Genomic DNA, 25,713 nt, shown 5'->3' with positions numbered 1-25,713 from the left:
ATAGGATAGCTTTTACCCCTAAAAGCATCTGCTAATAGGATCAGAGTCACATAGAAAAGCTAGTTACTAAATAAAATACCTAATTCATGCATGTTTGAGAAAGATAGACGCATTTAAAATGGCATGGCGGTAAGAAATCCTGCTTCTTCTGATACAGATCGCACTGACCCTTAATGAAACAAGTTGGTCCAGGCTACAGCTATGTGTTTGTGAAGCTGGAGCTGGTGGTGTGATATTAAAGCGAACAGAGGCCTCGCCGGCGGGTTGCGGAGGCATAAGGTGGGGAACATCTTTGTGTTTACGAGTAATATGCGACTTAAGACCTCGGGACGTGAACACTCGCGACGAGTCAAGACAGTAAGGGGCACGACGACTCAGACAGAGAACTCATTGCATCTAACACCATAAAATAGTAACATAGTAAATGAGAAAAATAACAAACACAAACTACAGTATATAATTATGTATAACTAAACAATTCAAAATTAAGGGCCTGGCCACATGCACGCGGTGCGACGTCGCCGACGCAACGCGGCGCGTTTTGCGGTGCCGCCGCCGCAACGCAGAAATCTGCGGCGCCGCTCGCCGCAACGCAAAATCTGGCGGTGCGTCGTGCGATGCCGCGCGCGGTACCGCAAAACGGTGCGCGGCGCCGCCCGCCGCAACGCAAAATCTTGCGGTGCGCCGTGCGTCGCCGCGCGCGGTGTCGCAAAGCGTTGCGCGTCGCCGCGCGCGGTGCCGCCCGCCGCAACGCAAAAATTTGGCGATGCGACTTGCGGTGCCGCGTCCGTCGTCGCGGCACCGCATGCGGCGCCGCGCTGCATAAGCAGTAAAGAATTCGACTACCAGTGTTTGGCTGTTATTAAGAAGGCGCAGAAATAAGAAGCAATTGAAAAGAAAATTTTGGGTAAACCCATGTCTTCATGTCATGAATTGTTAGCGGAGTTCGGAACGCGCCCCTAACTGACAGGCCGGTTGTCATGAGCGCGAGCTGTCAAGATGGCTTGGCGCCGTATCCACGGAAGCGTCGGTCAAGCATTGTTGTGTATCGAGTTAAAATAAATCGTTTACTCAAGACCTAGTGCGTTTTGCTGTTAATAATTCAGAAGTGAGATATGAAACATGCATGCTCACAAAATATTTCCATCAAATAAATTGATTCGCGTACGAAATCGTAATATTGGAAGTAGCATCAAAGTACGCACTAAATGGACGCGTACGTATTTTGGTAAAATGCACTAAGTTTTGGGTCGCAAAGTGTTTGAAATATGTATTGTACAAATGCCTATTTAACAAAGAAGTAAAATGTTAGAAATCATACCATTTCGAAAAAGTACGTAAGTAATATTACCGCCTGCCGGTAAGTTATGCGCTCGAGGCGAGTCAACAACTCGATCACGATTGCCAGTGGTAAATGAAACATTATTAGTATTTAAAAACTATTTGGAAATGGTTTCTGCCAATCCTGAATGCAGGTATGTCGAATTGCTAAACCGACTGAACGTTTTGTGTGAGTATAAGTGCGTAATACCACTTATAACCTAACACGTAAAATGATATTGGAATTTGATCTTTAATGTATGGACATTATGTCCTATAAACAAATACATAACATGAATGTGCATTATATATCATTTGGTATGGTATTGACTGTTTTGGTGTGTTATTTGTATGGAACTTATACTTTATTATTGGATAACTGTATCCACAACATGCATTGTTATTGTAATACCACACTATGCTTAGTGTGGCTGTGGTGTGCTTGTGTTTAATTTCCAGAGCAGAAATGATCACTTCAACTCCGAGAATTGCATTTGATGGTACAACTAATCTGAAGTTACGGTCGGGCAAGACAAATTTATAGATTGTATATTGTATGGCCTAACATGGCCCATATGAAACAAAGTTACAATACAACAAAGTGGTTTGCTTATGATAGCTAAGCAGGTAATAAATACTGTGAGATACTTAAATTGAAAGGTGTAAGTATATTTGAATATGTTGTAGTGGATGGTTACCTGAACCTTCAAAGTGTGGTATTGGATTATGCACATAGTCTAGTTTGTGCCATTGAGAAAGTATATAAGCAATCAAAATAGGACATGATATGCTTGGACCCATGGGACATGACACATGACTTTTATTTCAAGTCATGAAACCAGTCTTGGCATCTTCAAACTTAAAATTCTTAAATGTAGTGTACAATAAATGTACTTGGTGTCTTGAAAAAATGCTGAATTTAATATTAATCATGATTGAGACAAGCAATCATTTGTATTGAGTGAATTTTTAGTTACCATTTAGGTAATATAAGGTGTAATATTGCTAATGTTCACCGGGGTCATATAAGATCATTCAGCTTAATGCCTATCAATGGGAAAAAGTATTGGAATAATATTTAAATTAATTTCAAATGATATTTAGTACATTCTCTTTATGGTAAGAAATGAGTGATGATTTATTATTAAGTACTTTTTAAGCAGTTTGGTAGCTTCTGTAGCACAGTGATTTTGCTGGTGTACCAACTGGTGTCTTTACCCTAGATTGAATGGTTAACTGTAATATTGTCATGATCTCATCTGAGTTTCAATTGATCTCTTGATCGGTATTTCTTGGTGACTAAATTAGTAATTTTATTAAATTGTCATTTATTTAAATGACTGATATGACGGAATTAGTAAAGATGCTAAAGTGGTAAAGCGTGTTGTGTGCCTGATGGTAAAGTGTGTTAAGTGGTCTTAAATATACTTACTCTTTATATGGTTTTTGAGTTGTGTGTCTGTGTGTGTTTACAGTATGTTCACAGATACTTATTATGATGTAACATTGGCTTGTGCAACTAATACAAATATGATGGTAATAGCTGGTTGGTTCACAAAGAAAAAGTAAAGACAGATTAGGTTTCAAATGAAATTTACAAGCTGAAAAGAATAAAGAATAATGTACAATAATTGCAACGGGGTATGTAAAATTGTGGAGATGAACTGAACATTATGTTCACAGATAGTAAATGTGATGGAATATTGACCTGCACAACTAATACAAGTGTGATGCTAATATATCCTATAGATGGTTGGTTTACACGAGAGGAAGTAAAAGGACAAAATTGACCACTACCGGGTCGGGTGTTGTTAACACATCTCAAATGACTTTTACTAGCATCGAGAAATGATAATATGCATAAGGGTTTTATTACAGTATTGGCTTATGCAACACAAGCATGGTGTTGACTGGTGGGTTATTGTTTAAAGTTCACACAAGATAAACTAAGGGCAAAGTTGACCACTACTTGTTAGAAGTTTGTAACATGTTAAATATGTTTGACTAATAGATAATAATGGTGAGATGTATACCTAAGGGTTTTAAGTCCTGAGCAATTAAATCAGGTGAGTGTTCGTTAGTCTGATTTTGACAAACAATTTACAAATCATGGTGATGTCTATTACTCTCACTAAAGTACAACCTTTACCTGAATTATGAGTAAGGGAGGTTAATGTTAATAATGTTTGGGAGTAATGAATGATGGTAATAAAACTGCAATGTTTTACATCATGGGTAGCATACACCACCAACATGAAAAAAAAAAAAAAATTATCTGCGATTCGTAAATTTCTTCAGAAAATATAAAAAATAAGAGTGTGTTTACTAAGTGTTCTAGCCCTGAGATTATGTGGCTAGAGTAACTGAGTTTAGGATTGACATGTTAGTCCAGTAAAATAATTAAATTGAAGTATGAATAAATGTTTTTGTACTTTGGGAGTTTCTTAAAATATGTTTATTTGGAAAGATGAGTAATAATTATATAATGGAACATGATTGAGTGGTATGCAACAACATAAAGCTGCATAAAGCGGTGTTACGTGGTTGCATGAACCAATTTACTGCCCTTAATATGTTTTCAGAGGGACATATGCAAGAGTGTCATGTGTTCGGCGTATTGCTGCTAGCGAGAAATGCTGACACGGCTGATGCGGCATAATGTGAAATGAGGCTACTCGGTGGCCTGAGCTCGAAGACATGATTGCAGTTGGCAATGAGATGAGTTGAACAGTAAGCCGTCAGCTTCAGACTCGCAAGAGGGTAAGCCTGTTTTCACAAGCCTCTGGGCGGTGATGCCTGTTGTCACGACGCTTCTTGCGGTGACGTATGTTTTCACACGCCGTTGGGCGGTGATGCCTGTAGTCACGACGCTTCTTGCGGTGACGCCTGGTTCAATGACGCCTGTGTGCGATAATGCTTGTTTTCACGACGCCTGTGTGCGGTGATGCCTGTAGTCACGACGCCTCTTGCGGTGACGCCTGTGTGCGATAATGCTTGTTTTCACGACGCCTGTGTGCGGTGATGTTTGTTTTCACGACGCCTGTGTGCGGTGATGCCTGTAGTCACGACGCTTCTTGCGGTGACGCCTGGTTCAATGACGCCTGTGTGCGATGATGCTTGTTTTCACGACGCCTGTGTGCGGTGATGCCTGTAGTCACGACGCCTCTTGCGGTGACGCCTGTGTGCGATAATGCTTGTTTTCACGACGCCTGTGTGCGGTGATGTTTGTTTCCACGACGCCTGTGTGCGGTGATGCCTGTAGTCACGACGCCTCTTGCGGTGACGCCTGTGTGCGATAATGCTTGTTTTCACGACGCCTGTGTGCGGTGATGCCTGTAGTCACGACGCCTCTTGCGGTGACGCCTGTGTGCGATAATGCTTGTTTTCACGACGCCTGTGTGCGGTGATGTTTGTTTCCACGACGCCTGTGTGCGGTGATGCCTGTAGTCACGACGCCTCTTGCGGTGACGCCTGTGTGCGATAATGCTTGTTTTCACGACGCCTGTGTGCGGTGATGTTTGTTTTCACGACGCTACATGCGGTGATGCCTGTTTTCACGACGCTTTATGCGGTGATGCCTGTTTTCACGACGCTTTATGCGGTGATGCCTGTTTTCACGACGCTTTATGCGGTGATGCCTGTTCTCACGACGCTACTGCGCTTTCGGGCGGAAATGTTCAGTGTCTACTCTGCGTGCAAGACTTGAGAGACGTGGACAACGGTGCTTTCCGCACTGGTGACGAAGTGACCAGGGAATGCTGCCATGGTGCGGTGATGATGTCTGCGAACTCCCTCACGCCTATGGCTAGGCTTGAGATGAACATCGAGGAATGGTAACAAAGTTGATGCTGGTAAGGCAAAATATAATATAAAGTACAAGCAAGGTTAGATGACCCATAATCATGTTAGAGTAATAATTAGCAAGGCTTAATGACTTAATTTGAGTTTTGATGAATACAACATTGATATTATTAGAAATCAGATCACTGTGGTCTTTTTATGATATATGAAATGTTTAAATGTTATGCAGTCTGTTTAGAAGGTGCAAATGTCGAAATTGTAATACCTAATGTTTTACCTTGTAGGTTGAACTACGAAAGACACAGTTTGTTTTGAAGGCATAGTGTTCCTTGTTGTACAACGGAACGTTTAAAGCATTAATATGTATTACAGAGTTGAAGAGGCTGGGATGCCAGGTTTTTATCATGTGCTGTATTGGAGGCGGCTATGGATGTGGAGCTGTGCGCTTGTTGTTCGGCCGAGGCCCAGCGAGCCGAGCGAGCACCGTCTCTTGTGCTGGTCCTGCGTGGAGCACGCATCATCTACAACACTGACGTCAGATGTGAGCCCGTTCCTTTTTCTCGTTAATAAAGCAGTGTGGTGCATACCTATTCTGTTTTGCGATCAGTTGATCACGCAAGTCGTGCATCATTTTAGAAGGATCTAAATTTAATAATGATATGATAAATTTGATTTAGTACCTGAACCTAATACCTGACATTTATTATTCAAAGTCTTGAAGTTGACTAAGGGAAGTTTCTAAAAGTATGTAAACTGTAAAAGTAAATTATAGAAGTCTGTTTTTATCGTGATAAAAGAAATAATATTATAGGTTATTACTTATTAGAGACTTTAATAGTTGATGTAGAAAGTTAGTGGAAAGGCTTTTGAAACAAAAACGGTTTGTACGGGCTACGCATTCAGATTGTTTGATTGGTTCACAGAGCTAGTGAGCTAACTACCGCTGCTGAGCTGTGAAGTCTGGTGGTGAAGTTCAGCGCGGCACGGGTGGAAGACACCTTCGAGGGCGAAGGTTATTTGGTCAGATGGCCGACTGTTAGCGGAGTTCGGAACGCGCCCCTAACTGACAGGCCGGTTGTCATGAGCGCGAGCTGTCAAGATGGCTTGGCGCCGTATCCACGGAAGCGTCGGTCAAGCATTGTTGTGTATCGAGTTAAAATAAATCGTTTACTCAAGACCTAGTGCGTTTTGCTGTTAATAGAATGAAGATGGATATCATTTCAAAAGAAAATACGAGGCATTGAAGATGGCTGAAAATAAATTTTATAACTATTTTCGAATGTCTGTGCCGTGTTTTGAAGAACTTTTAAGCAAAATATCGCCTCTAATTATTTTTATTCTTTAGACCATAATTATTAGGTAATTATAAATAGGTAAATATAAAAAAAAAAACATGTAAGTATATGTCTTTTTGCAAAATCAACATGATAAGATTGCCTTTGTTAGGTATATAAAATATGTTTATACTTGTGGCTAACTAAATCGACAACTTTTTTTTTAAATCATCATTTTTTATATACCTGCTAACATGACTATAATTAACTTTTTTTTTTTAATACATTTTTTTGTATAATTGTTTTACGAAAATCAAAAACTTCCATGAAATTACAGTGGAACCTCGATAAGGCGAATTCCTCGTTAACGCGAAATAAAATGCCAATGCCATTCCTTTTCCTTCATAGTCCAAAACCTCCATAACTCGAAATATTTAACCTCACAAGACGAAGTAACCAACTATTCCCTTCACGACTATAACTCGAAAAAGATATAAAGATTGTACCTTCTCCGTTTCTACTATTACGCCTCTTTAACACTAATAATTTTTCGTGCGTTTTACCTCTGTAACTCGAAACCTCTTTTAAACGAACAAAAACCCACAAGAACCTCTCTAAGTCGGTGTCCTCTACAGGAGGAATCCTCTTCGTTAGCACGTATTTTTTGGCATTTCCCATGAGATTCGTGCTATCGAGTTTCCACTATATAATTATAACTGTAATCGTTAGGTACAGAAAATCACAACTATGTAGTTTATAATTCTAAAAATAATACCACCACCATTTTACAAAAGCTTAAGTATAATTAAATAATTATACAAATTTATAATCACAATTAAGTCAACGTTCCATAAATAATAATATACTATAGATAGGTATATATTTTTTTTAAATCAACAATCGTTTATCTATAAATATGGTTCTAATGATTACTCACTAATTCACCAACTGTCATACAGGCTTAATATATCATAGAAAAAATCAACAACAATCACAAACAGCTTTACTTACAAGTCAACATTCCAAAAATGATTTACACGCCTTTAGAGATAATGACAATCAGATCGTGTTCTAAAATTCTAAACATAATACCGCCACCATTTTACAAAATAATATTTTTTTCTTTTCTTTAATACTTAATACGAAAGTGGAGGACCCGCGCGAAATCACCGTTTCATACAAACGTGTAGTCCTGATTTTCCTCTCTGGTTATTAACATTGTTGAAAATATTTTGACACAATTTGTTGTATAGCTATGCCCCTATGGTTCATATATATATACATCAAATTATGAAAAAATATTTTCCATAATGTTAATATCTAGAGAGGAAAATGGGGAGTACGTTTGTATGGATTAGCGGCCGACCCCTTTGCTCTTGAGTATATTTTAATAATTTTGCAAATCTGTAATTACAATTTGAATATATGTATATTATATAAATCAACTATCGCTTATATAAATATGGCTATAATGAATACTTGCTAATTCACCAACTTTCATACAGGCTTAATATAGGTATCTTAGAAAAAAATCAACAGTTTTCAATGTTTTCATATAGGTACAGTCGAGTTCGCAAACATTTTTACAAGTCAACATTCGAAAAATAATAATATTATATAGGTATATATCTTATAAAAATCAACAATCGTTTATATAAATATGGCTATAATAATTACTTACTAATTCACCAACTTTCATATTAGAAAAAATTTACAGTTTTCATATAGGTACAGTCGAGTCCACAAACATCTTTACAAGTCAACATCCAAAAATAATTTACACGCCTCTAAGACAATGACAATCAGGTTGTGGGGGTGGTAAGTTTGTGTAGTATAATACGTAGATTATATTATTTTACTACTACAACAAATCACCATTTTTATATAAACAACTAAGTTTTAATAAAATCAAATTTTAGTCAAAGTACGTACCTACTTTATTAGTATTATATAGGTATATGTGCTTCCTTTTTTTTTATTATGAAAAGTTAAATTCAGATTCATTTGTCTTGTTTGATTGATTGTCGCTTTCGTTGGTCACTGGTTCGACAGGTGTTTGTAAATAATTAGGACCTGATGATGATGGGACTGTTGGTGGATAATTATTAAATGTTTGTTGGGTTCTTTGGTAACCAGAATCGTATGCTGACGAGTGGGGTCTTGGGTAACCATCTTGGTAAGATGAGTGGACTTGGTAAGATCTTTGGTAACTATTTTGAGTTTAACTATGGTAACTATTTGGTGATGGTTGGTGGAGATCAGTAAGGGCCTGTAAGACGCGACTTTGATATATTAAAGTTTGATGATCGTCTAATTTGTTTAGCGACGGTAAAATAGATTTGAAAAACGACAGATGCCTATTTTCTGTCTCTTTTAAGGCCTGAAGTATGTCGGACCCAAATTGGTCGGTTGTTTTCCTTTTCCGAGAACAAGGCTGGTACCGAGATCTGCTTGTAGTTTCTTTTGTCTGGCCATCTTCGTCACTTTCTTGGTCCTCGACTATGCTCGAGTCAGTTAAATATGCAGCATTTTTTTTTTAAACATTAGTTGCTTGTAGAAATGGTATTCTTTTACTCTCGTCGCACCAGCGCCCGATTTATTTAAGCTTTCAAGCCTTTTTGAGTATCTTGTAAAATTATCGTTGACGAATAATTCTACTCAACGATACTCAAGGTACCAGCCTTGTTCTCGGAAAAGGAAAACGACCGACCAATTTGAGTCCGACATACTTCAGGCCTTAAAAGAGACAGAAAATAGGCATCTGTCGTTTTTCAAATCTATTTTACCGTCGCTAAACAAATTAGACGATCATCAAACTTTAATATATCAAAGTCGCGTCTTACAGGCCCTTACTGATCTCCACCAACCATCACCAAATAGTTACCATAGTTAAACTCAAAATAGTTACCAAAGATCTTACCAAGTCCACTCATCTTACCAAGATGGTTACCAAACACGATACGATTCTGGTTACCAAAGAACCCAACAAACATTTAATAATTATCCACCAACAGTCCCATCATCATCAGGTCCTAATTATTTACAAACACCTGTCGAACCAGTGACCAACGAAAGCGACAATCAATCAAACAAGACAAATGAATCTGAATTTAACTTTTCATAATAAAAAAAAAGGAAGCACATATACCTATATAATACTAATAAAGTAGGTACGTACTTTGACTAAAATTTGATTTTATTAAAACTTAGTTGTTTATATAAAAATGGTGATTTTTTGTAGTAGTAAAATAATATAATCTACGTATTATACTACACAAACTTACCACCCCCACAACCTGATTGTCATTGTCTTAGAGGCGTGTAAATTATTTTTGGATGTTGACTTGTAAAGATGTTTGTGGACTCGACTGTACCTATATGAAAACTGTAAATTTTTTCTAATATGAAAGTTGGTGAATTAGTAAGTAATTATTATAGCCATATTTATATAAACGATTGTTGATTTTTATAAGATATATACCTATATAATATTATTATTTTTCGAATGTTGACTTGTAAAAATGTTTGCGAACTCGACTGTACCTGTATGAAAACATTGAAAACTGTTGATTTTTTTCTAAGATACCTATATTAAGCCTGTATGAAAGTTGGTGAATTAGCAAGTATTCATTATAGCCATATTTATATAAGCGCTAGTTGATTTATATAATATACATATATTCAAATTGTAATTACAGATTTGCAAAATTATTAAAATATACTCAAGAGCAAAGGGGTCGGCCGCTAATCCATACAAACGTACTCCCCATTTTCCTCTCTAGATATTAACATTATGGAAAATATTTTTTCATAATTTGATGTATATATATATGAACCATAGGGGCATAGCTATACAACAAATTGTGTCAAAATATTTTCAACAATGTTAATAACCAGAGAGGAAAATCAGGACTACACGTTTGTATGAAACGGCGATTTCGCGCGGGTCCTCCACTTTCGTATTAAGTATTAAAAAAAAGAAAAAAATATTATTTTGTAAAATGGTGGCGGTATTATGTTTAGAATTTTAGAACACGATCTGATTGTCATTATCTCTAAAGGCGTGTAAATCATTTTTGGAATGTTGACTTGTAAGTAAAGCTGTTTGTGATTGTTGTTGATTTTTTCTATGATATATTAAGCCTGTATGACAGTTGGTGAATTAGTGAGTAATCATTAGAACCATATTTATAGATAAACGATTGTTGATTTAAAAAAAATATATACCTATCTATAGTATATTATTATTTATGGAACGTTGACTTAATTGTGATTATAAATTTGTATAATTATTTAATTATACTTAAGCTTTTGTAAAATGGTGGTGGTATTATTTTTAGAATTATAAACTACATAGTTGTGATTTTCTGTACCTAACGATTACAGTTATAATTATATAGTGGAACCTCGATAGCACGAATCTCATGGGAAATGCCAAAAAATACGTGCTAACGAAGAGGATTCCTCCTGTAGAGGACACCGACTTAGAGAGGTTCTTGTGGGTGTTTGTTCGTTTAAAAGAGGTTTCGAGTTACAGAGGTAAAACGCACGAAAAATTATTAGTGTTAAAGAGGCGTAATTGTAGAAACGGAGAAGGTACAATCTTTATATCTTTTTCGAGTTATAGTCGTGAAGGGAATAGTTGGTTACTTCGTCTTGTGAGGTTAAATATTTCGAGTTATGGAGGTTTTGGACTATGAAGGAAAGGGAATGGCATTGGCATTTTATTTCGCGTTAACGAGGAATTCGCCTTATCGAGGTTCCACTGTAATTTCATGGAAGTTTTTGATTTTCGTAAAACAATTATACAAAAAAATGTATTGAAAAAAAAAGTTAATTATAGTCATGTTAGCAGGTATAAAAAAAATTATGATTTTAAAAAAAAGTTGTCGATTTAGTTAGCCACAAGTATAAACATATTTTATATACCTAACAAAGGCAATCTTATCATGTTGATTTTGCAAAAAGACATATACCTACATGTTTTTTTTTATATTTACCTATTTATAATTACCTAATAATTATGGTCTAAAGAATAAAAATAATTAGAGGCGATATTTTGCTTAAAAGTTCTTCAAAAAACGGCACAGACATTCGAAAATAGTTATAAAATTTATTTTCAGTCATCTTCAATGCCTCGTATTTTCTTTTGAAATGATATCCATCTTCATTCATGACATGAAGACATGGGTTTACCCAAAATTTTCTTTTCAATTGCTTCTTATTTCTGCGCCTTCTTAATAACAGCCAAACACTGGTAGTCGAATTCTTTACTACTTATGCAGCGCGGCGCCGCATGCGGTGCCGCGACGACGGACGCGGCACCGCAAGTCGCATCGCCAAATTTTTGCGTTGCGGCGGGCGGCACCGCGCGCGGCGACGCGCAACGCTTTGCGACACCGCGCGCGGCGACGCACGACGCACCGCAAGATTTTGCGTTGCGGCGGGCGGCGCCGCGCACCGTTTTGCGGTACCGCGCGCGGCGTCGCACGACGCACCGCCAGATTTTGCGTTGCGGCGAGCGGCGCCGCAGATTTCTGCGTTGCGGCGGCGGCACCGCAAAACGCGCCGCGTTGCGTCGGCGACGTCGCACCGCGTACATGTGGCCAGGCCCTAACGTCTGGCACGATACTGCAGAGTCGATACTCTCTGCTGGTGTGGTGCACGGTGCACCGTCGCGACTAGCGGCGGCAGCGGGGACTTGGTCGGAGCCGGAGCGCTAGGCCTCAGACAGGGCGTCGAAACGAAAGGGGCCTTACGGCAGGCGAAAGCCGGCACTCCAATGGGTAGGCCTAGTTTTTTACAGGCGCCTTCGGGGACATCGGTAAACAATGAATTCGATAGGGTCGTAATCGTAACACAATTTCAAACCGTAGCACAAAATTCTTACATTGCATATTTCCATTTTAAAAGAACATTTTTACATGTATATTATATGATTAAAGTAGAATTTTACTACTGCTGTAATGCGACATGCTAAAGACGGTTAAATTTGAGGCGACGGTATAAAAGTTTTACTTTAATAAACGCCTTAAATAAACTCAATTAGAGTTAATTTTTCAAAAGCTTACACCATGGATAATTTTTAACTATCAATATCACATGTACATAGATAAGTGATAGGATGTCATTTAGCCAAATATTCATTAAAATACACTTTAAGTAAACTTGTTTAGAATTGATTTTTCAAAAGCTCAAACCATGGATAATTTATAACTGTCTATGTCATTTGTACATGGATAAGTGGTAGAATGTGATTTAACAATCTATTCTTTAAAATACACCTTAAGTCATCGAGCTTAAAATTGATTTTTCAAAACCTCATCGCTATCATTTGTCACTTATACGTTATCCTCGCGACTTTATACCGAATTAAATCACTTATCAGATATGCCGTCTTTTCACTTATACAATGATAAATGAAATGGTGACAAAGCATCATAGCCCGGCAGGTGATCATTAAACATGCCAGCTCTATATGGATTAACGTTAATGCTATAATACTGCTGTTGGCATTTTTGTACTGCTTTATAATGTTATTGTAGAACCTAAGGCGCTAAAAACAGCTAGAAGCTGTACAGCAAAATCGTGGTTTGCTGCACTAAAACTAATGGCCTTACAGTAGCATTTTAAAATGCCATTATCGAACCAGTATACAGTTTCAGGCACCATAATGGTTTCAAAATGCTGATATAAAGTGTTACGATGCTTCGTGAACTTATATAAGTGTTTATGCGCACCTTAAGTCCTATATAAGCTTACTATTTGTCTGTTAAAATGCTTCCTGTGTTACTTGGGCAGAGAATTCCTAGTTACTAACAGAACATTCGCCTTAAGGCGGTTCCCTGAGCCAGAAGGCGAAAAATCTCCTTATATGATCATGTTTTTCTAAGAGGCGTTGATATTCGTAGACGTGGAAAAAATATATGTAGTTCTTGACTATATTATCTTTAACAACATAGCTTCCGATACACGAATTATGACACTTCGCTCGATACAATTAATTCCCAAAGTAACCTCTAACTCGGACTTTTAATCCTACTTTACTCGGTTATTTATTATGTGATACTATAAACAAAAAAAGAAGAAAAAACAATCTTAACATAAATAGTAATTTCATAGCTTTAGAATTTCGATATTGTAAGGTAACGTTTTTAAAATAAATAAAAACCGACAAAATTCGATCAAAATTGACACTTGGCGCGTATGTTCTTTCCCGTTCTTTCTTGCGAAATGTGACAAAGACAGCGGCAAACCGATGGAACGGCCTTAAGTATTGTTACCAATATAAGGTCGGTCTAAGCTAACTTGACTATAACAAAGTGATATGTCATAAACGGCATATTTTCACAGAAAGGCCACACTTTGTCTTGAACATTCCAATTAGCTGAAACGTAGCTCCGTTGCATGGCTCTAGACCGTTAGCCGTGTAAAAGTTACCCTGGCCAGAACAGGACAATAACCGCGAAAATCGAAGTTCGCAAATTGCGGGCATTTTTCTCTGTCACTCTAATTACGCCTGCATTGGAGTAAAGGAGAAAGATCCCCGCAATTTGCGAATTGCGGTTTTCGCGGTAGCCCCTCAGGGCCCTACCGCGAACACCGTAGTTCGCAAATTGAGAGCATCTTTCTCTTTTACTCCCATTAAGGCGTAATTAGAGTGATAAAGAAAGATGCCCGCAATTTGCGTACTCCGGTTTACGCGGTTAATAGCCCAGATTCCTATTTCATTTTACGAACAGAGCACTTTTATCAGCCATTATAAACTGGAATAGATGTCGTATACGAAAGAAATGACTAAGACCTTCAGTGCCCAGAGGCGTACCATTATAATTTTACCGTTATTACCGTGGCCGGAAAATTCATATTTAACTACTCGTAACAGAGCATTCGCCTTATGTTAGCCATCATACACTGAAATAGATGTTTTATACGAAAACTAACGGGCCAATTCGAACAAACTGGATATCCACTAGGTATGAAACAGAAACGATAACGAGATATTTAAGAAAGTCATGTCCAATTTGATATTTCCAAAAAAGCGGACAAGTGCGAGTCGGACTCGCCCACCGAGGGTACCGTAATTTTTAGTACCTATTTTTTGTTATAGCGGCAACAGAAGAACATAATTTGTGAAAATTTCAACTGTCTAGCTATCAGGGTTCATGACATACAGCCTGGTGACAGACAGACGAACAGACAGACAGACGGGCAGTGGAGTCTTAGTAATAGGGTTTTTACCCTTTGGGTACGGAATCCTAAAAAAATTACTAGAGTCCATCTAAGCTAACTTTGCACCGAATTTAACAGAACAAATTGAGCGAGTGAAAGCTATATGAGATATGCATGTAAAAGACCACTTTTACTGTGACCTTCCCGAGCCCAGAATTCGTTCAGCAATAGGAACACAAAGGCAGGAAAGGTCAAGCGTCAATATAAAAGTACCTGCGCTCGTTCAATCGTTCTGCGAATTTATTAATATGCAGTGTGGGGGACTCGCGAGGGTTACTTGGCTTTTTTTCTGGAAATTGATGATATAAATGATAAAATACGCTCGGGTAACGAGATATTACAATTCCACGAACCGTGATGAATCGTATTTCATTTTATTATTTCAAACGTTTAGAATAATAGATGTCGACACGATAGCGGAAGTTAAAACAGTCTCTTTCACGAGACCGAGGAGTGTGGTGTATTTAAGTCCCCGGCAAGCTTGGTTCTCCATACAAACGTAGTTACGCTCTCATTTAAAAACGACTACCTAGATTGCTCTGAAACTTTGTACTTACAATAGGATAAGGTATATGCCTGTTATTAGTTTATGTAGCTTCAGATATCATAGTTAAAAAAATACAGCCAATTTAAGTTTTTCATACAAAACTTGTTTTTGCTCTATTTCATTTGTTTTATAAGCTGGAGCTATATAAACTAATTACAGACATAGATATACCTCATGTCATTGTATGTGCAAAGTTTTATTACAATCCAACACGTAGTTTTAAAATGAGAACGAACCTCCGTTTGTATGGGAAGGTGAAATTCGGCCGAGATATAACAGTGACTTCAGTGAGTGAATCCAGGCTGAATAGATGAGTAACAAAAATATTGATACTATCCCCTCCCCCCTTAGTGGGCATCCCCTCTCACTACTAAACTAAGTAACTAAGGTCCTCTTGTATCGGTTGAGTGTTCTGACCGCAACCAATCTTAAACTTGGACCGATGCCCGCGGTTAAATTAATTAACGATATAAAAGGGGCATAAAGGGATTTCGGTTCTAATCCGATCTTGATAATTCTGTTCACAGTGATCGTGAAAGAATTACAAACGGAGAACTTTAATACAGGCTGTCTAGTTAGGAAACCTATATGCGTTTATTTTCCACTTTTTTATTAGGTTGCCATTTTAGTAGATGATAATAGATCTTGGTAGTTAATTGAGAACCACTTAGTTCTTGACGTTCAATTGAGCACAAATTTGGTAGTGACAATAGTATGGTATATGTCTTTGATTATACACGGTGGCTAAAAAATAAGTGCATTCCCGTTGCCAGGGAGGTTTTGGGATTTTACTGAGCATCTTTTACTATGGGACCAACCCCGAAATCGCGAAAAAAAAATTTGGCTGAATTATACATTTTGGCTAGTCCATTTTCTATGGGAGGGTAAATTTTTTTCGCGATTTCGTGGTTGGTCCCATAGTAAAAGTTGCTCAGTATAATCCGAAAACCTCCCTGGCAAGAGGAATGCACTTATTTTTTAGCCAACCTGTATAGATCTAATCTGATAATGGAGAGCGAAAGTGATGAAGGGAACTGATAAAACAACGCAACATCAGAATTTACTACCTATTATCTATCTATTTATATCTATATATTATATTATATATATATATATATATTATATTATATATTATATATATATATATTATATTATATATTATATATATATATATTATATATTAGCTCGATTTTTTTTAGAATCGCCTCCATAAAATAAATGGCATCTCGTCGATTTTTAATTCCGTGCAAAAAAAATTATGCTTCATGATATCAAGACCGTCTTGTGTACGGTATACTTTGTTATAAGTCTGGTAGTTAAAATTAGGATAGAGTTCGGTACATGTAACGTGCCATTACCTACGACTCATTGTACGAGTATAATTATATATAACATTTTGACTTTTTCGAGTTCCTTAAAGCTATTGGCGTCATTCAATTTTAGTTGATTTGGCCTTCAGCAGCGATAACCGATAACGAGGCTTTCACGAGTGGCGCCCTACGATCGGTGTTGGATATATTATGTTCACAATGTTCACATCTATATAGCGTGGCTTGGACTGACAGATGAGCATCGCCAGATCGCCACCATTGTCGGCGTCGTACTGGAGCTACCCAACTTATCACTAGGCTTACGAGCCCCGATGCAAATTAGTGCGTCTAGTTCCACACAACAATTTTGTTTATTCTAATAAATTTTACACATGAAGATAGAATGACCCAGTAATACGAACCGTAATAGTAATGTTTAATCTAGTTTATTTTGATCGTATAATAAAATTGCATGAGGCTCTTATTGTTAAAAAAATGTACTTTTCAAAAACGTTCTCCAAATCATATTGTTCTCTCCTATAGCACTGCTGCATGCATGGACTCGAAACAAAATTGTCAGTACATTGGTAGAGCCGTGTTGTTTTCCCTAGTAATAGCCCTTTTCACGTCTGTGTTACCCGTCAAATAAAAAATAAAAAATCGTATTTTTTTTTTTTAGTACAAACGGTATTTCTTGTATTTGGATTTAGTTATTGGAGAATATTACCATATACAATTAAACTCCATTAGCATTAGCATTAAATGTTAGTCATTTTTAAACTTAAACATTATTTTTGTACAAACGCGAGAACCTCAAAAAATGTTCTGACTAGACGAAAACATGTGCATCGGGGCTCGTATATTGACCGGGATATAGACCGTGATTACCCCCCGGTCACAGATTATATAATAGTTCCCCCGGTCAATATAAGTCTAGTGAAACTAACCGTGAATCATTCAAAACTCTTACCCAAGTTATGTCTGTTTTCCGTGTTTTATTGTATGCTTTATTTGATATGATTGGTGTATTTAGTTTAACAGTAGAAACTTTTCTATTTGGTTCCAGAAATTTCTCGATCTTACACGTACAGGTTAAGATATCTATAGGTACATTAATTTCGCATGTTTATACAAATTATAAACGCATTAACATTATGACGAGAAAATTTCTAGAAGTTCATATTGAGATCTATCATCTAACATCATTTTAACTTTAACGCATCAATGGGAGATAAAAATTTCTTATGGATATTTAAGTGATATTTAACTCCGTCATAAATTAACAAAAACCGGCCAAGTGCGAGTCGGCCTCGCGCACGAAGGGTTCCGTACCATTACGGAAAAAAACAGTAAAAAAAATCACGTTTGTTGTATGGGAGCCCCATTTAAATATTTATATTATTCTGTTTTTAGTATTTTTTTGTTATAGCGGCAACAGAAATACATCATCTGTGAAAATTTCAACTGTCTAGCAATCACGGTTCATGAGATACAGCCTGGTGACAGACAGACAGACGGACGGACAGACGAAAAGCGGAGTCTTAGGGTCCCGTTTTTACCCTTTGGGTACGGAACCCTAAAAAAACCTAATTAAAATAAAATCAGCTGCAGCGGATAACACAACGCTATAAAAGTAGATAAAACCAAATAGTAGCACAGTTTCTACTATTTGGTTTTACAACTTGCGAAACTCTTGTAGTATCATATTAGTTAGACATGTAAGTATCATATTTTTCATATTTATTTCATATTTATTTATTTTGTATCAATCATACATTGTCAGTGTTACAATTAGGTACATAGGTATGGAAGATGGATGTCAAAACATAAATACATTATTACAAGGAAAAATACAAGATATATATATATGTATATATATATATATATATATATATATATTTATAGGTATATATTTGTGTTTATATGGATATGTTTTGTATTGTAGATTACAGGTTTTAATTATTTACGTTTGTAATAATTGAACCATAATTTACTTTCTGTTCATAGTGTTCGTTTGTCTATCTTGATCTGTTTATTGTTTCATCCTCAATTGCTCAAAGGTTGACTGGAAGAGATCCCTTATAGGGATAAGTCCGCCTTTGTACATTGTATATATTTATGTTCTGTTATTGTGTTTGTAATCTGTCTTATGTACAATAAAGTGTTTACATACATACATACATACATACAAGAATAAAATTTTAAGAATGTCATTAAACAAAATTAAAAGTAATAGTTAATCTAATAATTCAGCTGCAATCTAGCAATTTTTTTACAACTAACGCTATCTAATAGATAATGGCAGAAACATTTTATTTGTAATCTTACTTATTATCTTGCGATTCTAAACACAAACGTGATACTAGTTAACTAATTTGATGTACGTAATACCTACGTAATGTGTATATCAACGTGGCAGTTACAAATCATGGGCCCACGGGCCACAGCTGCGTAACCAACCTTCTACCTATAATCACTTCCGAGTTCCAAAAGATAACGCACAATCGCTTATTACACAGCATACGACGTAGGATGCCAGGCCTTTCACGAAAATTGCGATTCTAATGAGTGTTTTTTTTTTCTAAATGGGCCGATTGTTTATCTTGGTGCCGTATTTGGTTTTGTTAGATTTAGATACAATTTGACTGGTTTGATGAGCTCATTTTGATTTACGAAAATATCGTACATTTTCGTATGATTTTCGTTAAGAACTTGATGTATGATTGTTTAGGAACTACGGTGAAGCTGCGCGTGCATACTTGTATATTGAATGCAATAGGGAACTCTATCTATTCACTAAATTTTATCGAAATCTGAACCAAAAAAATGCCAATAAAAAAATCCGCCCATAAATGCACATTTTAGTGTCAATGTATTTAGGGATAAAAGTAACAATTACCAACTAGCAGTTAAATTGTCACGTCATAAAATGATGATTCTCATTACTTTTGTCGTGAAAGATGAACCTGCACATATTGCCTAAAACACCTTTTATCCGGTGGAAATATTTTACCGTTCCCATATCAATATTTTGACCTATAATATTTCATTCGCTTCTTTCTAGAAACTGATAATGCCAGTCTTTACTCCGAATTTGGTTACGTTACAATAATAATAACAACCATCCAACCGAGGTTACAGAGCGATAACTAAACGAAACCGAAAATGGAATCACTCTAAGTGTTATCGCGGAAAAAACATGTGTTTATCAATTGTACAACAACAAAACCGACGATATTCCTATCTCTAGATAACATAACAGCCAATCTCCGTTGAATATCTTCATTTCCGCATCCCAAGCGCTATCAAGATTATCCCACAAGAAAAAATATTTGTAAAAACAAAGCCTACTTTTATCAACGCATCGCTGGGGGGTGAATGAAAAGGTCCCTTGAATAGGCACGCCTGAGGCTATCAGTCCTGAATGGCTATTAACCACCTCGGGCGACGATAACTATGAAAGGGGTATTATACCCTGTTTGCTCCTCATTACCTGTTCCTGCCGGTAAGCCTGTGGTGTATCTGGCTCGGGACGTACATTCACGTAAGCACTGTCACTCACTGCACTGTCCAGAGACCACAAGTCTGGAGGCTCATCTCCTTCATACTCAATAACATTTAACGAAGTGTTCCCTTCATGAAATCGCCACGGGACTTTATTTTCTTGGAGTTCGCGCGGCCTTCGCCGCTTATGTCGCACTTTATGTCTGGTGAATCTTCCAACTTCCCCACCGTCCTCTTCAAGCATGGCTTTGTAGAGCGAATCCAAGTTGACTTTCAACTTTTTTCTTGCCGGCGCAGCGGTCACGGGCTCCCTAGTTAAACCCTCCGCATCCCATAGTTGTATTCGTAGTATGTTGTCGTGAGAGGGTAGGTGGGCGCACGCGAGCGCGAGGATCGCGGCGAGGCCGAACGCGCGCGCGGCGACCATCTCGTCCGGAAGGCGCGAGGCTACTGAGGCTCGGGCCGCTTTTCGCGCGCTTTCCCGATAACGCGCCGCGACATCAACGCGTTGCACTTGTCCGAGGACTAGATTCAGAATTCAAATATAGACAATTCAATTCAAATGTAATTCAAATACTCTTTAAATCCGAGACTTACTATTTGAACTTTAACTTAACATTTGAATGAAAATTCGACGAGATTCGATTTCAATCGTATGAACCTACTGGCTAACCAAATGTGTAAAAGTGAAATGTAGAGTAAAAAATCAAATTCATTCATGCATGATTGAAGTCATTGAAAAGCAATTTAACTATAAATTATCATTCACATTGGTCTCAGGCACGAACATTTAGTTTAGTTAATGTAAGAGAAAGAAGTTTCGAAATTATTATAATCATGGTTATATGTATAGATATTTCTTTAGGTATGTGTTTTCCTGAGTTTTGGATATTTTCTGCATATTTATGTTTTTTAATATGATTTATACATATTACCTATATATCGTATTCTGAAGGGTCTATGTGGATTTATGTAAGATTATCCAATAATATTTAACTTTTCACACGCTTACTCACATTAGCGCAACGCCTGAGAGCGACGCACTGATAACCATATTGAATCTGAATCGATTGTCGTCGCATGAATGCCCATATCGATATGTAATGTATTAATGATAATAATTGTACTTATTTCGCTATCTAATCTAATACGTGCTCTATCACTTACCATCGTCCAAACCTACTATCTTTCGTAAACCTTATATAGAAACCCATAAGGTTCATTTTTGATCAGTTAATTGTTACTGTGAGTAACATACTCGTAACATTGATAAATAAAACAACCTGTTGAACTAAATAAATTATATTTCCGATAAAATTATAACACAGTTGTGACAACTATAAAATTAACATTTGTACTCTTATCGAAATTAGTAACTAAAGTTGATACTTAAACTAGTTTTCGCAATCCTATACTTAATATTTCAACAATAAGATAACAAAATATAAACGCCACTTAATTGTAATAATTGAAATGATTCCGATTTATTAAAAAAAATCAACCACCTAATTATTTCTATTCGTTACATTTACACTTGATGGTATACGGACTTCACGGTCAAGGAATTTAATTTCCGTACTATTTCGTATATTTTACAGTGACAATAGTATGAGGTCTTTCATATTGATTGTCACTTTTTTTTTATGCAAATATGTGTCATTCTCAACCAAAAGGGTACTTATTGTCGGTCGTCAATAAGGCGCTATTTCCATATAGCTTCAATTTGAAATCAACCTTATCGACCACCGACAATGTGGTACCTTTTGGTTGAAAACGTCACATATAGTTATGCATCTCTTTTGTTTTCCTTCAGTGGCGTAGCTAGGAGTGGGCGCTCGCCAACGGCCTCGCACTTAATGGGGCCTCGCGGAAGCCAACCCTTTTTATAATCTTGGGAATATACATTGAAAGAAAAGGGCCTCGCAGATGCGACTTCGCTCAGGGTTAAATTACTTCACGCTTCGCCACTGTCTATAGGTACCAGTGTTGGCCGAACGTTAATTGCAATTAACCATTAACCAGTACGAATTGAACCGTAAACTGTAACCGTCCGTTACTGTACAATTTGTACTGGTTAATGGTTAATTGCAATTAACGTTCGGCCAACACTGATAGGTACTAAGGAAAGAAATGCAAATCAAATGTGACGTTTTCAACCAAAAGGTACCACATTGTCGGTGGTCGATAAGGTTGATTTCAAATTGAAGCTATATGGAAATAGCGCCTTATTGACAACCGACAATAACTACCCTTTTGGTTGAGAATGGCACAAATATTCGCACTAAAAAGGCGAAGTAATTCAGTGTTATGAATTCACAACTAAAAACGCAACCACACAACAATTTACCATTGGGTCAAAATTATTTTGGTTGTCTTGATTTATGTCCCCAAAAAATGTGACGGAGTGGATGTATGGGGTGAAATTTAGTTTTTAATTTTTCTCAAGAAAATTATAATCTATCTACAGCTAGAAATACATCAATAGCAGCATGACAGAGTGGTCAGAAACAAGACAAACAAAAAAGAAAACCCCTTTACCTAAACTTAAACTTGTTCTCAATGTTATTTTAACCATTTTTTCACTAACTTTTTACTATTTAATCATAAATAAACAACAATAGTTAACAGCAACATATAATTATTAGTTAATTAGTTCCAATGAATTCCCTTTTCTTTTAATGGAAACAGTATCATTGTTTGATAAAATATGAGAACCTGCAAAAGGTATGCTATCTGTGTCATAATAGATAATATTGAATGATAATATTTTTTCATGATTTAAATTTTATTTTTAATTCCCGTCATAGTACACGTTATACAGTTAGGCCTTAAAGGGGCCCACTGATTATCAGTCCGCCGGACAATATCGGACTGTCAGTAAAGGGGCCCACTGACTATCAGTTCGCCGGACGATATCGGCCTGTCAGTTAGAACAAAAATTTGACAGTTCCGAACAATTGACAGGCCGATATCGTCCGGCGGACTGATAGTCTGTGGGCCCCTTTAGAACAAAAATTTGACAGTTCCGAACAACTGACAGGCCGATATCGTCCGGCGGACTGGTAATGGGTGGGCCCTTTTATACACAAAATTTGAGTTCTAAACGGATTAACAATGAAACAATTGATTATTTTACCAAATCAACAATAAAAATACATTTACATTAATTTTAATTTTGAAATATTTATCAAAATACACAACTTCTACAAAAGGTCTCTTTTCACTATGTCTAACTTTACCTCTTAGGCCCACTTGCACCATTTCACTAACCCGGGTTAACCGGTTAAACCTGGAGTAACCATGGATACCAGTACAATTTGACACCGAGTTATCGGCTTAACCGGTTAACCCCGGGTTAGTGGGACGGTGCAAGTGGTCCTTAGTCTTCTTATAATACTTAGGCATTTATAAAAAGGTCTGTAAATGAACTAGGTATTCTATAAAAACCTGATTTTTATGAATTTCTAATCTAGAAAATGAAGTTTAGTTGGCGATACTGTTATGGCGTTTTTCATAAACACGTTAAAGCATCAATAATAGGGTGGGTCATTTTTACTTTATTTTATTTTATAATAGGGCACAGTTAAAAAAAAGGTTAACGGATTTTTATTTTATTTTTAGCTTAAATTTTACTGCCTCCGGATTTTAGTTAAAATGTAAGGACACTGTAAAAAAAGAGTTTCTTTTTGAGTACTTTTTTTTTAATCTATTGGCACTGAACTATTGCGATTTCGAGCCAATAATGGTATATATTTTTAGCTAAAGTTTTAATAAAGAGACAATACATAGATAGACTCCACATAGCATACAAAATGGAACAATATTTATATGAAAAGTTTGAAATGGATCCGGAGGCAGAAAATGAATTCCGATTATAAAATAATTTGGAATACTGTTTATTGGCATTATTTCGCAACTTTTTATAACTGTGCCCGAAGGATAACTAATACTTTTTTTTCTCCATACAAGAGTGACCCACCCTAATCAATAAGATATTAAGCGTTTGTCTTAATCTTTCATTTTGAATTATGTATTAGTAAGAAAGGGATAAAACAGGTAAATTAACTGAGGCTTGTAGTTTTATGAATAAGGGGGTTAGACTGTAAATGGTATAATGATAATATTTGTACATTAGTATTGCATGGATTTTGGCAAGAATCAATCGAGGTAACACATTTTGGGACTGGCAAAAATATACAAGGTGGGCTCGATACCCGACCAAAATTGACGACTAACAGCGAAAAGTTGACCACAAGAATAACAAACGTTAAGGTATTTAGTGTCAACTAATCAGGATGTAATGAGTTTACCTATAAATTTAACAAAAGATTATCGTTAATGATTGTATTCCATCGGCTTACAGTGCCAAAGTAAGTCAATATTTCCTACTAATGGACCAGCAGCCTAAACTTTTGAGGCCGAAACACAAATCAAGGCTTTTAAGCACTTAAAAGTTGAAAAGTTTTAACATCAGCGATAAAGTGTCACAATGACCCATTATAGCACTCGGCCAAAAAGTATTATAAACCTCGTACGCACATGGTTACTACACTGAAAAGAAGTGTGAAGTTCTTATCATATTTTTTCATTATTAACCGATCGTAAACGAAGGTCTACGTTTTAGCTTCGGCATTCTTTCGCATGTCCGGATGTTCTCCTCTGTAGTTCGCATTTTCTTAACCGATTTTCGTAAAATTTTGTGAGCGGGTTTCATAGTTAGATAAAAATTATTTATAGTTTAGTTTTTTGAAAAATATTGAATATGGTGGAAATTGGGCTAAAGGACTTAAGCGCCAGTAGGGTCCGTGGCAGAGTGGAGACAAATTTTTTTTTCGCGAAAGTTGCTCAATATGACCTCTAGATATATTCTCACCGTAAAATATTTCCAGGAATAAAAAGCATCCTGTACATGAATAGTACAAGAAACATAATAGTGAACATATTTTAGTGGAAGTGACATTAGATTGGTTGTGGTTTTTGATAGTTTTTCTTATTATCTGTAAGAAGTACTAAAGAAAAGGAAATGCAATTAAAATACTTGTCGATATTGTCAGAAATGTAACAAGAAATAGAGAAATCATTTTTTTTTAACATGCAGATACGTCTGCGAGCGATACTCCAAATTTTATATTAAATTTTATTTTTTCCATTTTTTCCTTTATTATAAAATTTGAAGAAATAGAGAGTAAATTAAACTAAGGGGACGGTTAACTTTTGGCATTCAATGAAACCTCATTGTCTGTTTCAAAATTATAAATAAAGAATACATTATCTAGCTCATTATTGTCGTAGTGAGCTATAAGTTTGAGCCCGTAATAATTAAAGTAAGATTTTTAAAGCGTAAGTATGATGGTATGATTAAAATACATTGTGGTCCCCATTAACTTCATAGACCAAATAAACCTATTTCGTTCTGATTATTCGGGGACACTGTATAAATAATAAAATAATGGCTAAGTTTTGTATCTTTTGTCATTCGTGACCAAATAAATGACAGCCGCATATTATTATGCAGGTATGTTAATAGTTATTTGTTATACAAGGGTGCAAAGTTGTATTTTACCCGCGAGTGTAGAATTGAAACAAGAGCAAGCGAAAGGAGTCTATAGTTAATAAATATAGAATCCAGAGCGTAGCGAGTGTTTCAACACACGAGAAGTAAAATACATTTGCACCCGTGTGTAACACAAAACTTTTCACCTCACTATAGCGAGGAAAGTGCAAC

At 36.5% G+C, this 25,713-nt stretch overlaps 1 protein-coding gene across 1 annotated transcript in view; it reads right to left on the bottom strand.

Moving 5' to 3' along the window:
- The window catches only part of LOC134745925 (G-protein coupled receptor Mth2-like), a 184,173-nt gene extending 163,654 nt beyond the window's left edge, over positions 1-20,519 (bottom strand). Inside the window, exon 1 of the mRNA XM_063680042.1 lies at positions 19,978-20,519. Within this exon, the coding sequence (XP_063536112.1) occupies positions 19,978-20,415 (438 nt within the window). The 5' untranslated portion in view covers positions 20,416-20,519. The remainder of the gene's footprint in view (positions 1-19,977) is intronic.
- Positions 20,520-25,713: the final 5,194 nt, after the last annotated feature.

Source organism: Cydia strobilella, chromosome 12 (genome assembly GCF_947568885.1).
Source record: "Cydia strobilella chromosome 12, ilCydStro3.1, whole genome shotgun sequence".
Taxonomy (NCBI): Eukaryota; Metazoa; Arthropoda; class Insecta; order Lepidoptera; family Tortricidae; genus Cydia; species Cydia strobilella.
This window is presented reverse-complemented; position numbering and strand designations above follow the sequence as displayed.